The 14,388-nt window shown below is 44.3% G+C and overlaps 1 protein-coding gene across 4 annotated transcripts in view; it reads left to right on the top strand.

Moving 5' to 3' along the window:
• Window positions 1–14,388, top strand: part of KALRN (kalirin RhoGEF kinase) — a 449,507-nt gene that overhangs the window by 427,965 nt on the left and 7,154 nt on the right. For all 4 annotated transcript variants that reach the window (XM_048953841.1, XM_048953835.1, XM_048953840.1 and 1 more), the window contains 8 exons: window positions 1,442–1,565; window positions 2,851–2,910; window positions 9,016–9,043; window positions 9,499–9,670; window positions 11,759–11,880; window positions 11,985–12,116; window positions 12,993–13,157; window positions 13,621–13,699. In XM_048953841.1, coding sequence (XP_048809798.1) covers window positions 1,442–1,565; window positions 2,851–2,910; window positions 9,016–9,043; window positions 9,499–9,670; window positions 11,759–11,880; window positions 11,985–12,116; window positions 12,993–13,157; window positions 13,621–13,699 — 882 coding nt within the window. The remainder of the gene's footprint in view (window positions 1–1,441; window positions 1,566–2,850; window positions 2,911–9,015; window positions 9,044–9,498; window positions 9,671–11,758; window positions 11,881–11,984; window positions 12,117–12,992; window positions 13,158–13,620; window positions 13,700–14,388) is intronic.

The raw sequence follows: 14,388 nt of genomic DNA, 5'->3' as shown, positions 1-14,388 counted from the left end.
AATTTGGACCTCCTCCAGAAATGCCCAAATACCAGGCAGCCCCTACTGGCTGGGATGTGCAGGACATGTTGGTGCTTCTTGTGCCAAAACACAACTGCCTATGTCAGCTGTTAACAACACACAAACACAGTACGAACCATTTTAGTCTTGTGTCAGTGCAGCCAGTTGTTGGGAGAACATTAATTTTACTTTCTTAAAAATGAGCTATTGCACAGTGTCAACCAGGTGCTGGAAAACAACAAAAATAAGCTTATGAAATGGCCACAGAGTTCTTGGGGGTACATCAGCTGTGTGGGGCATCCTTTGAGTCCTACCTTGCTAACATACTGCATTTTATTGGCATCGCAGGTGGTCGTTGGATTACATGCAACTTGCTTTGTAAAATGTATCAAGGTACTGTAGACATGACATGTGCCAAACATTGGGCTTAAAACATGCAAATCAAATTTGCATGACTTAAAGGTGGGCAGATGCTTTGAACCTGGATCCCAGCTCATCACACTGCTGTTTTGAGAGCTTTCTGCTTTGGACAACATAACCCTTCCCAAATCCTCCCCAACCTGCTCACTATTTAAACCAAATGGAATTCATATTGAGAAGTGTTTTGGGTTTTTTTTTTCCTTTTTTTTTTTTTTGTGTCTGCTTTGACATGCAATTTCTGTCGTCAACACAGCATTGCTCTTACAAAGGGTGACATGGTCTTTTTTCTTTTTTTCCAAGAGTAAGGTTGTAGGTGCAGTAATGAGGGATGAAACATGTACTGCAAATCATACCTGCTGTGGTGCTTGTCAAAAAGCATGGACTGATTGACATCCTCCCTCTCCAAACTGGCAAAATCAATTATTATACTAATGGGAAATTCTTGGTCTTGAGAGACATAGCAGAGCTTGTCATTCTAGGGAATGACTTATCTCTTGGAAAGTTAATGATGTAGCTCCTATCTTTTGGGCTGTTCATGTTCTGAGAAACATGTAGAGAAAGATACCTTGAATTTCTTAAAAGTTTTAATTTGCTCTACTATGTGATCTATTAAAACAGTTCTCATTTATTTGCATTCATTTGACAGCTTTAACCAACAAGACTGAGGTCTAAATTGACCTTTAACCTGTAGCAAAAATAAAAAAATTCTGTTTGTGGCAATGCAAGACAAAATCTTGAAACCACATGACCAAATTCTAGTTGCCTGCTTCCATCATGGTATTTTTTTTTCCTGGCCCATGCATCTAAACAGCAAGTGTGGCACAACATCTGCTTTGCAGAACTGTTTGGTTTGTTTTTTAACTTCAACTCTCATTGCTAAAGTAGAGATAGGCATATTGCTGGTGGCTTTCACCTTCTAGGGAATTGCAGTAATCGCAAACATGGATGCTGGTTTCCCTTTCCAAATCCTTCCTTCCTACAATGAATTGCCATTTGATTGCTGCGTTTTTTGGTACAACAGGAAGTCATGTTCATGGCATACCCTGCGCATGAGAAAGCGGGCGGAAAAGGAGAGCAGTGGCAAAAATGAAGCCAATGGGCCACGTAAATCCAAGGATATTCTGGGGAACAAAGTCTCTGTTAAAGTGAGTAAGGCCATCTGAAAGCTGTGTGCCGCTCTCCTGCTTCCCATCATTTTCACCCCCTATAGCATCCTCTCCTGAGAGAGGGAGGGAGCGGCAACTTGGGGTTTGTTTTTTTTTCCCCACTTCAGTTATCTTTTTTTCCTTTTGGTTTTGGTTGTTTTTTTTTGTTGTTGTTGTTTTGGTTTTTTTTTTGTTTTGTTTTGTTTTTTAGTATTTGTTTTAGCAGGATTTTTGCATGCAAGATAAAATGCAACCTTTGTTTTTCATTTTCTTTTTCTTGGCATCCCTCATGCAAGTAAGTAATCTTCATTAAACAAATAAACAAAAAGCCATTTATGAAGTTAAATAACTGCTCTTAACATTGGGAAAACAGTGTCTGATCTACCTCTGATCTGTCCCAATCTGCAGGTGCATCAAAGCAACTGCAGCAGTTAGAAAGCCACCGGCTGAAACGATGGCCTTATTGACACTGACAAGTTTTCCTTAGGCTAAAATTTCCCCGCAGGTTGCAATAAGGGATTCTCAACCTTGAGATGCTTAAGATGTTTGCTCAGGGGAGATGGTCTCAGTGACCTTTTTACTTCCATATCATCAGACAGGAAAGAGATGCTGACTCGGTCTTTCCAGGAGAGGGTTTTGTCTGTGTGTGCGTGTGTGTCCGTGTCTGTCTCTCTCTCTCTCTCTGAGATCTCCCAGTAGGGAAAAGGTTGAGAACGGTGGGGTTAAGCTCCATCTTCTGCTCTGGGTACCTGACTACTGTGCTTCAACTCAGAGGATCCGTCCCAACAGAGGCAAGCAAACGCTTGTGGTTCTGACACAACCAAAGATTCTGGAAAGCACTTGAGCATGTACTATGAATCCACCCCCTTCCAGGAGAGCCCACGATTAAGTGTTTTCCTTTCTGGAGGCTTTCCATCACGTCTGCCTAGTAAAACAGAGATAGCATGTGCAAAGGCCACTACAGGCCACCTGCCCCTTGCACCCAGGGCCGGCCTCAGGGCAGCAGTAGCTGCTGCATGGTGGTCACAGTGCTTCTGCTGCTGCTTCCCTGCTACTGTGCTGCCAGAACAACCTGCAGCATCACTGCCTCTTCTTTGCCAAAGCACGTCTTTGCCTTTTCTTCCCTTGTTTTGTTGGTTTGGTTTGGAGTTGGGTTTTTTCTTTGGAATGTTTTCTTTCCTGTTACCCATTTCCATGCTCACAGCTCCTGTGCTGCTTGCCCTGTCTAACCAATCTCTCCACTAATCTCTTGTTCTTTTTCTTCCTCTTCATGCTGCCAAACAAGGAGACAAACAGCTCAGAGGAATCAGAGTGTGATGACCTTGACCCCAATACTAGCATGGAGGTAGAGACAATCATCCTTGTCATTATTATTTCCATTGACATGTGCCTGTTTTGAAATACCTTTGCTGAAAGGGGAGCTGGTGGGTCTGCGTCTCTCACGATCATACCTGCCAATTAAATATGAGTCACACAGAGCACCAGTTCTGGTTTTACCAGGTGGTGAGCTGGAGTTTGGGCTGCCTTTGTGATAGCAGCAATGGAGGAAGTTGAGGAACAAGTTCTTGCTGAGTCACCTCTTCCCATCTAAGATCTTGTCCAATGCAATGATGGTGCTTGCACATCGACTACCAAGAAATGTAGTAGCTTTCTGTATTAAAAACACTTGCTGTCTTGACAGCACGTGCTGAGCTGCTAGTCAGACCCACATTGTGAATTACTGGAGCACATGTTGCACCACAGCAGGTGCTTTAAATCATCTAGATCAGAAGTGACTAAGTTTTTTTTTTTTTCTCCTAGTAGATGATGTCAATAAATAATGGGAAACTGCATTTCTTTAAAGATACTGAAAGGGTTTGGTAAAATTAGTTGCTTTAATATGCTTGTATTATAGACAAGATTAATGCAGCTATGGTGACCCAGTTTGTAGTGCATTACACTATTTTTTCCAGCATGAAGCCATTGATTCTACTGGAGTGACTGAAACACACCTTATTGAGAGCCAGAAGGAGCTTTAAGTCATGAGAACTGATTCTTCTCAATCAGAATATTGCAGAGCCCATTTTTCTTTATACAGTGACCACACTAAGCACTTGTGTACATTGTACCAAGGCTTAAAGGCGAGGAGAAGGTTCCATGAGACCTTTGTGATTTTGTAGAAATAGTAGGGCAAGTCATTGGCAAACAGGGATATCACATCTGCAGGATGCTCTTAGCCATATTGTACAACAAACATCCCTCAGAAGAAAGCTGATCTTCTTCCTGGAGGAGGAATAGAAAAGTGTTTTGGGATGCACCACTTAAACTTTTAACCTGAAGTCTCTCTTCTATTTTAATTGTGTTTTTGTCAATAAATACATCTTTGCAAAGGGGATGTTTACTAACAGAAAGCCTTTGACCCAGCTAACATGCTTGAGGCTGAATGGTGCTTACCACTAATGCTGCATTATTCTCAGGAGTATCTTTGTGCTTTCAAATAGCGTTTCGCCAACCACAGGTAACAACTGGAAGCATACGTTATTTGTTACGAGGCAGAGTACATTTACTGTGCATGAACCTGTGTAAGCTTTAGGTTGTTGGAAATTGCTCTGTGGAGCAAAAAAAAATCAGCTAAGATAGGTAGAGAGGTGATATACAGAGCTGGGTGAGGATCACTGTTCCTTTTGCAAAGGGTTTCTGTGTTTTGACTTTGCTGAATAGGAGGAAAAGCTCAGATGTGTTAAAATTATCAGTAGAGGGTACCTGTGGCCTCAAGCAGTTTGCATACAGTCAGCTCTCCATACTCCACACCTGGCTTGCCTTGTGACACTTCTATGGGCTGTGGGAATGCTGATGCAGAGCTCTGTCCTGGCCCAACTGCCGCCGTTCAGAGGTGCACGCAGCCCTGCCCAGGTCATGAAGGTGTTGGTCACTATTACTTCAGCTTTGGGTGGGTCACCTGGCCTCCTTTATAGCCTATCACCCATGACATGCTGATGTCTTCCTGTCATACATGAAAACACGCACCTGATGCTAGAATAAAGAGACTTACCTCTGAATACAAAGCAGCCATATTAATTACTTAGAAATATCAGTACATTTTACCTCCAGCCTATTCCCTGTGTGAGAAGCAAGAAAGCTAGTCATATCTATGAAGTCCCTTTTACTTCCACCTTTGCTTGCTCTTTGTAAAACATATCTGTTCAGTAGATTCCAGGTTATTGAAGCACTTGTTTTGTTTGACGGGGAAATACAGAAAGAAATGTGGAGAACACACACGGTGAGAGCAGGAAGCTGGAACTGAGTGGCTGTTTTCAAAGCCCTAAAATGCTGTTGCTGTATTTTTGCCTACATGGGGACATGCTGGCCCTGGAGAACTTTCCATTCATTGTAATTTGGAATAGGAACTGTATCTCTTGTTGGCTGCTTCTGTTCTCCGAGTTTATCAATATGCAATGAAAACAAATATGAGTGGAAATGAAATATAGTTCCTATTGTTTCAGAAAACAGAAGGTGCAAGCGGGCCTGTTGGGCACGTGGGGTGTAGGAGCAGACATTCACAGAGTAGCTGTAGCCATGTGAGGGATAGGAGTAACCTATATTTAAAGCAGATCAGACAGTTCCTTTGCGTGTCTATAAGCTAATTGTCCAGGAACAGGCAGTTCCTCTTGTGAAAGAAGGTGCGTGCCCCTGTGAATCAGCCTACAGCTCCACACCCATGGCTGGGGTCCTGGACACTGACGTGAATGTCGCACAGCTCTGTGTCGTAACGCCCTGTGGGGTTTCGATATTGGTGGGGGAGGTCACAAGCCACCTGTGCAGGTCCCATAAAGCTCTCTCTTTTTGCTCAAAGCAGCCGTGCTACTGTCCTGCTGCCCTTACAGGGCAGGGATGCTGAAACAGAGGGCAGGTGGCTCATTAGGGGCAAGTCTGCTGGCAGCACTGCTACTGCAGTTCAGCTTTTGAAAGAGGAAGTACTGATTTGAAGTGCTTCATCTGCAGGTAGATGGTAGAGTGCTGCATAACTTAGTGCCTGGGACACACAGTAGCCTTCTAAACCAGAGACACCCCACAGCTAGCAGCTCCACAACAGGAGCCTGTCATGGGGAAGAAGATGGATGCATGTTCCACTCTCAACGATATTTGAAAAGACATGGCATTCAGGTGGAGTCCTTGGTGGCCAGTAAAAAGGCAATGCCACACTCATTTTTAAGAGAGGTGGAAAGGCTGACCCGGGAAACTACCAGCCTGTTAGCTTCTGTGCCAAGGAAGACCATGGAGCAGGTCCTCCTGGAAGCTATGCTAAGGCACATGAAAGAGAGGGAGGTGATACAGGATAACCGACATGAGCTTCACCATGGGCAAATGCTGCCTGACCAATCTAGCAGCTTTCTATGATGGCGTAACTGCATCAGTGGACAAGGAAAGAGTCACTTGATGTCATCTGTCTGGGCTTCAGTAAGACCTTTGACGCAGTTCTGTTCATTGCAGGGAGCTGCAGCAGATGATCTTCAAAGATCCTTTCCAACTCAAACCTATGATTCTGTGTTACATGGTCAACATCTCTCATGTCAGTCTCAAAGTCAGCTGAGCCCATCTGTGCTGATGGATGGCTCCCCTCCAAAGGGGCTGAAAGGCCAGATGCCATTCATTTCTTAAACCACTTCATCAGATATCATTCTCATTTTAACTTACTTTTCCCTTTGGTGGCTCCTACCCACATGTGGGATGATCCTTATTTGCTCTCCTTGTCAAGAAATTTCTCTTGTGAATTTTTTTTTATGGAGAGGAAGCTTGTGTTCCTTCAGAATCCCCACAGTAAAAGTTGACCAAGTCAGGGAGAGACTTTCGTACAAATTGCAGTTGGTTTAATTCTTCTATAGCTCATGCCACTATTATTTTTTCTGAGAGTCCTTAATTTGTTAGTTTTGTGTTGTTTTTTATTTTAAGAGAAGGAGAGTGGTGTATGCTGCTGACTGCTAAAAGCACGGGTAAATGAGTCAATATTTTATTTTAACTCAGCAAGCAAGAAGTGCCATGGAGTGTTTACAAAATGCTGAGCTGCTTGCCTTGGAGTAAACATGCCCTCTGCTGTTTAGCTGAAGCATGGATCTTGTTATGAAGGGTTCGGTTGGCAGCCCAGCCTTACAGATCAGGAAAAGTGGGGAAAAAATAAGTGATGCATTCGATCATTTTGGAGGCATTTGGCATCCTCTTGCCTAAAGGCTTTAATTTTATCTAAGCTTACAGGAGGTGAAAGCTGAGATATAGCTGAGGGGTGTTGTTAGGCAGCATTTTATCAATTAACAGCTGAAGTTTTATCAAAGGAAATCTAAATATTACTCCAAGACTCTTCCAGTGTCGTCTAAGAGTAGTAATTTTTCTTCGATGATATTCCATTGTTAAGGCAATAGGAAAAAAAAAAAAACACATTGGTAAGTCATTATAAACAATTGTGCCTTGAAAATTATTTAAAATGTAGCATTATTTATTTATAGATATGTCTAATTTATATATCACTGTAGCTGTATCTTCTAATGGTTACTTTAGAGCTATGAAATCAATGCAAAGTTTTAAGAGTGTTTATTTCTCCCAGTCTGTAATCCTGCCAGGACAGAATTCAGTGAATAATAAGGGAATTTAATGCATGCTGCAGGCGAGGCGGGAGAGAGCTGCAGGATATGTATGTGTACTCCAGAAATGAAGATTTATGTGCAAATGAGCTGATGCTTCAGGCTACTAATCTGATAAATTGATGGTCTCATTTAGGGACAAGTGGCAAGTGATGGTTTTTAGATGGATATCTCCATCCAGAGCAAATGCTTTTTCTTCCTTTGTAGTGCCATGTGAATGCTGTAACTTAATCAGGAGTGCTGTCTCCTCTTTCCCTCCCCACAGGTGGAAAGATATTTTTCTTCATCCAGTGCCATCTTACACTATGTTTACTTCTTGCCCATGGGATCCTGGTCCCCACTGAGCAACAGTTGCAGGAGAAGGACTCACAGCAGGAGTGATAGGTGGCACACAGGAGGCCATCAGTGTGCTGGTTGTATGGGAACTATAGAAATAGTTCTCAAAGTCCTCTCTAGGGATGCAAAAGGTGGGGGGGGGTGCCTTCCACGATGCTGGGAGTGAATGTTTGAAATCACAATGCTCAATGGAAAGTATGTTTCCATGGAAAATAATGCCCCTGTGTGAGCAGTGAGTCCATGTTGTGCCCTACTACTCTGATATTGATGGAGTAAATGGAGCTTGAGGTCTCTGTGCTGGTACCAGAGGTTACCCTAGAGCTATGAAGAAGGGCTGTGATGCTGAAACAGATCTGAATGTGCTCCAGTACCTCCTTGATGTCACTCCAAGCCACTCACCTTGGAAAATTATTTTTAACTCCCCAAAATAAACATGCATCTTGAAACTGCATCTGCATGTTTGAAGGCTTGCTGCTTCTGCTTTGTGGCCTCTTTTCTGGCCCACTGCAATAACTCCCATCAGCTTTAGCAAACCATGAATTAGGTCACTGCTTTATTGACAACTTCCAAACCTGCTCCGAAATAGATAGGAACAAAGAAATTTGAGGCGAGATAAACCACAGTGGTGTTTATGCTGCTTGATATTTATACCTGCTAATGAGGCTAGAACTAAGCTAAAACTTAAACTGTGGTACACCATTATATGGTTAGATTTGAGAGTAGAGAGTAGAGTTGCATGTGAGAACTTAATGCTGTTGTCTTTGTTATCCCCACCTTTTCTTCCAGGATTGGCATGATGTAATTGATGTATATAGTCCATGGTGAGATGCTGGCTTTTCAATTATTTGCTAATTTGATCAATTAACTAGTTAGACAAAATAACTCTGAGTCATCCAATCCTAAATACCAATTAAAAAGTTTCCATCAGCCCTTTGACGCAAGTGATGTTTAACTCACGATAAGCCGTGGGATGTTACAGAACTGATATGAAAAGAGGCTTGTATTTTTGTTTTAGCCCTTTACCTTTTTTTTTCCCCCTGAAGCTGAGCAGGAGCTCCCCAGAGCTGGTTAGTGGCCAACACACAGGTGAGGTGCCCAGGTGCATGGTGCTGCAGTTGGGTCTGGAGCTGGGCACACGGGGCACAAACCACATCCAGGTAGATAACAGTCAATGGCTTGAGCATCACCTAAGCAAAGAGAAAGCACGATCCACCTCCCTACTGCTGTGCCTGCTACCTGTGATGCAGCTGACACAAAGTATGCATTACAGTCTTACAAAAACTGTGGCTTTTGTTTTCTTATCCAACCATGCACTGGCTTGCTCAGTTGTCACCAGAGCTTGCTGTGTTTGCCAGTTGTTAGAGACTGTTCATACCCACGGGTCAGTGTGTCTGCAGTTCTGGTCAGCCTCACCATGTTTCCTAATGAAACAAAGTGTCTCTTTGTAATGGTCCAGAAAAACAATAATTTCTTTATATGTACTATTTCTTTGTATTTTTCAGATAATCAACCCCAATTTCATTCAAGAAGGTGAGTTAAAGACAGCTGTGCACTGACTTGCCTGGAGGGTTGAGCCAGCAGCTGGGATCTATTACCAGGGAGCCTCATGCTTCCCCCACATCAGCAGTCACAGCAAAGACAGCTCTCCATCAGTGGGCAGGGGAAGTGGTCCCTGCTTGCTGATGGGCTCAGAGAGTCTGAAATGATGCACTGTCCCAAACCTGCCCCTCCAATACACACACTTGCACCCATCTTTGTGGTCTTTTCAGAACTTAGAGCCAGCACAGCCTGTCCCTGTTGCCTCCCTCCCTGAAGGTAGAGTTTTGGTAACAATTCCAGGATGCTCAGACCTACAACACTTAACCCTTACCTATCACTCTCCTACCAAAAGCTCCCATAGTTGGTCCTATAATGCATTTTTCACAGTTATGTGGAGAACATCCTCTCCTGTACGTTAAAAGGTGTACCCCCGTGTTCTTCTTCAGTGGCTCCAGAGTTCCTTGTGCCGTTGGTGGATATCACCTGCCTGCTTGGTGACACTGTGATGCTGCAGTGCAAAGTCTGCGGCCGGCCCAAACCAACGATAACCTGGAAAGGACCAGATCAAAACATTCTTGACGATGATAACAGCACAGCCACATACACGGTGTCATCCTGGTAAGGTCCTGCCTCTGGATTCCATCAAATGATGGTCATGCTGCCCTCAAATATGTCACTAGCCAGGAGACATAGCTTATTAGAGATGCAATTAATTGAGGCTGACATGGTGTGTTGCCACATCACTGAGTTACACATCAGCTAGAAAGGGTCAAATGTGAGTTCAGGTAGCTCTGTAGTTTTCCAAGCTGATGCAGGGCATCTCCACCAAGTGCAGTGTTGGCAGAGCTGAGCTTTCTGTTATGCTGTGTCCCAGGAGGCCAAGACCTCTGAGCCTGTTGCAAGTCAGAAGCAATTAATATTTTCAGTATATTGGCTAACATTGCCTCTGCTTTTCTGATGGTTGAATTTGATGCCATGCTCACTTTTGACAGGAACAGGAATGGAGCAGAGAAAGCTCTCAACATTCTTCATTGATATGTACCCACATGGCTGGGAGTTTTCTCATCTCAGAGGCTGAGGTAGTAATTAATGCAGTGTTCCTGAGCTCTTCCTAAGCTGTTCCTCAAAGAGCCTCCATATGCTTCTGGAAAGGCCACATCTGGCCATGCTTGGACAGAAGGATGCTTGTCTGGATGTTCCTGGCCCAGCTTTACAGCAGACAGGGGGACGAACTGAAAAGTTCTTGAGTTGAATTCAGGTCAGGTAACAGCCTGCTGCTGGATGATTCTCTGCAGCTTATGTAAGCTATTTGGGCCAAATGGAAAGGGAAGTCTCCAGGAGGCAATCTTTCATGTGAGGTTTTCAGCACCGCTGGCTCAGGCTGAGATGAACCCATGGAGCACAAAGTCCATGAAAGTGAAAAATGAATGCTAAGAGAGATTTTTTTACATTAAAAAAAAAAAAGAAGAAGAAGAATATAAAAGGAAAAAAGGATGTCTAATCAAGAGCTTCCTTCATTGAGCCTCATGAAGCACCCCAGGACACTTAAAATTGTCTTTTTAGCCATCACTCAGTAGATCACTAGTGCCTTATCTTCAGGCCTCTGGCTGGGGTTGGGATGTAGGATATTTCTGTGTGAGGTTCTGTTTTACATCAGTCTCTTGCCTATGCAGTCCCTCGCTGTGCACTATCAGCACTGGCTTTCTCTCTCCTCTTGCTTGTTTTTCCATGCAGCCGCTGCCTGCCAAAGAGAGGCCTTGCAGCTTGGCGTCTGCCTTACAAATCTTGCTGGCATCTGTGTCCGGATTGCGGGGGAAGATGATGTTTTTCTTCTGTCCCTTAAACCAGCACGCTCAGGCCAGCCAAGGCCACGGTGTCCATGCAGTTACACCGGCAGCCATTTCCTTTTGCAGTTTCCAATGGCTTACGCAGTCAAGAACCAGTCTAGTTTTGCCATTAAGAGAATTTATTACTGGCTCTAAGCTGAGTCTCCAGCACAGCTAGAGTAGTTACTCAAGCAAAATCTTTTAAGTCAGGCCAACTCCCTTAAAGTGAGTGTTGAAGAACTGACTGTCTGCAGACCTGCTACAAGCTCACCAGATTGTGTAGATCTGTTTATTTGCTCAGATCGGCCCAGAGGCTGATCATTTCCCAAGAAATTATGTCCCACTGACATTTATTTTCCCCAGCTGCTGTGAGATGTCCACTCTTCTGGACATGGCTTGCTTCAGGGTCTGAAGCTTCACAGAAATATTGGGCATCCTGTTTCACAGGGCTGCCTTGTACACCTGCATGACACTTGTCCAGTTTGTGTTGGGCATACTACAGAGGCACCACACAGCTCCTCCCAAAGTCAAAAAGCTGTGCGTATGAAAATCTTTCTGTAGATGTGGGGTTTCAGGCTCTGGAAAGCTAGAAAATTTAGCTCTTACACTTTGCTTGCTTCCCCATTTCCACTGAGATCACAACAGATAGATTTGCCCTTCTGGCCCCAGTGGGACCATTCTGCTCAAAGATTTCATTAGTGACATAATCCTGAGGAATGCAGGTGTTGCATTTGGTACCACATGGCTGGGGGGTGTTCCTTCAAATGAGTTAACAAGAGCTGCGTGCACGTGTCCTTGTAATGAGGCAGAAGAGAAACGGGGATAAAAAGCATTAGGAAGCATAGCAGCAATTTGTAACGTGGGTTTCTTGCATATGCAGTGACTCTGGGGAGCTCATGCTGAAGATTTGCAATGTGATGCCTCAGGACAGTGGCATTTACACCTGCGTGGCAACTAACGAGCATGGAACGGCATCAACCTCAGCCACAATAAAAGTGCAAGGTAGTTACCTGGCCTTCGCAGACAGTGTTTACCTGATTTTCAGGATAAAGCACTAGGGCTGGTTGACATGATGCTGGACTCTCTGCTTGTTTTCTCCCCCCAAGGTGTTCCGGCTGCCCCAAATCGCCCCATTGCTCAGGAGAGAAGCTGCACCTCTGTGATCCTTCGCTGGTTGCCTCCATCCAGTACAGGCAATTGCACCATTTCTGGCTACACAGTGGAGTACAGAGAAGAAGGTAAGAGCCTTGAGGTGTGCTCACTGGCTGAGAAAATGAAAACAAAGTAATTCTGCTTCGTAGGACAATAGGTTCCAACAGCATCATTGCCAGCACTGGGGTATGATTATCTGTTACTCATAGATCCCAAAGCAGAAGTCCAAAACAAGCTCTTCTATCATTGATCCCAGTTTCTCATACATGTCTTTTCTGTTTCCTCTGTGCTATTAAGGCAAGTGAAGTGTGTTAAGCTAAACTATATCCCACCACTAAATATACTTTCATCATTTACATTCTGCCACCATGGTATCTATCAAGCCCTTTTGATAAATGTTTCCTGGCAGTGAAAAGACAAAGCACACTCATTAACTTTTTGTATATTTTGTATATTACTTTTTTGTAATATTAGTATTAATTTCCAGCAGCTCCAGGTTTCATATCCACAGGTCTCCTGCAAGCACTTTGCATGGATCCCCTTCCTTAGCTTCTCCTGGGATTTGCTTTCCACCTCCTCCATATCTTTTTTGCGTTATTTCTCTCTTAGCAGAGCTGTCAGCAGGTCATTCTGCTATTCCTGCATTATCTCGCTGCCCTAAGACATCACTGGTAGCACACAGCTTTGGACAGACTTGTGGATAGATCATCTTTCCCCTCGCCTGCAGTTTTTCCATTGCTATCAGTCGAGTGAGGGTCATCTCCTTCCTCCCTCTTTTCACCAGATGGTTGTGATAACAAGCAGCTTCCCGTGTCCCCAGAAGGTTTAACAGAATTAAATCTGCCTCCACTTTGCCTTTTAAAAACCCCATGGATTTTAACCTCCCAGGGCACCACATCAGAAAAGAGTCTGTGTGTGCTCTGTCTCCATCATTTTTCCTTTCCTCCCTCTGCACAATGCAGGCTCGCAGGTCTGGCAGCAGTCAGTGGCCTCCACACTGGACACTTACCTTGTCATTGAAGACCTGTCCCCAGGCTGTCAGTATCAGTTCCGTGTGAGCGCCAGCAACCCCTGGGGGATCAGCTTGCCCAGTGACCCATCTGAATTCGTGAGGCTTCCAGAGTATGGTGAGTGGGCTCCCATTTGCACACAGATGTGCCCTGAGACTGTCCCTGTGTCCCTTTTCAGCTCCCAAAACTTTCAAGGGCAAATTTAAAGTCAACTTAGCCACAGCTTCTCCTGGGTAGTTCTGGCTTTTGGGGTCAAACACAAGAGTTGTGGTGGAGCACTGTGAAATTGGACACTCAGTGGTAATTTTTTCTGTTTTTTAATCAATATCATAAAATTATCGTCATAGAATCACAGAATGGTTGGGTTGGAGGGGACCTTAAAGACCACCAGTCCCCAGCTCCTTGCCACCCACCAGCTCAGGCTGCCCTGGGCCCCCATCCCACCTGGCCTTGAGCACCTCCAGGGCTCTCTGGGCAACCCATTAACATATCCTCACATAACTTTTAAATATGCAGTTTGTAGTACACAGCAGTCTGCCTTGTCTTTACACTTTCTTCAATGTGCTTTCTTCTCCCAAAGACTCTGCTGCTGATGGTGCCACTATTTCATGGAAGGAAAACTTTGATCTCGCTTATGCAGAGCTGCATGAGATTGGGAGGTAATATTAACCCTGCTTATCACTGCAGCAAAATACCTAAACAATGGCTTGAGACTTGTTCTTTAACGGGGAATTTAGGTCAGTTTTTGTAGTAAGCTTGAAAATTGCTGTTCCTTTTAGAAAGAACACACTAAGCACTGATTGAAATACAGACTGGCTAAAATGCTGGCTACATCCTGTCTCCCAAGACTAGTTGTGATTTGAGCGTTAGATCTGGAACATAGATGACTGAATGCCAACCTCAGAATGATGGGGCAGCCAGATCCAGCAGCGCCTGCTGGTGTCTGCTCTGACACCCCTGGCTCAATGTGAGCTTTTGAAGTAAGGATGGCTTGCTGGTTCTGGATATGCTTAACCTTGGAGGCTGTTTGCAGAAGTACTTAGGCATGTGACAGACTGAAAGCACATTCCAATGGGCTGTTCTGAGTGGGGTGGTCAGTGAGCAAGAGCAGCATGATGCTGATAAGGAGCACGCAAACAGCAACAGCGCAAACAGTGCAGGTGTAGGCAGCCAGGTCTTCACCCAGAGATCAGGGATAAGTGCTTCTGGGGCTGCAAAGGTAGGAAAGAATAGTGATATCTTAAAAACAGGCCAAGTGCAGCACATGGCTTTGTTAAGTACTCTTGCTTCCAGGAATGGTACCAAGCACCAGTCTGGATGAGATTCCTAAGTGCCTTCATGCCAGCTG

Source organism: Lagopus muta, chromosome 8, assembly GCF_023343835.1.
Source record: "Lagopus muta isolate bLagMut1 chromosome 8, bLagMut1 primary, whole genome shotgun sequence".
Lineage (NCBI taxonomy): Eukaryota > Metazoa > Chordata > Aves > Galliformes > Phasianidae > Lagopus > Lagopus muta.
Note: the sequence above shows the minus strand (reverse complement) of the source record. Positions and strands in the feature narration are given on the sequence as shown.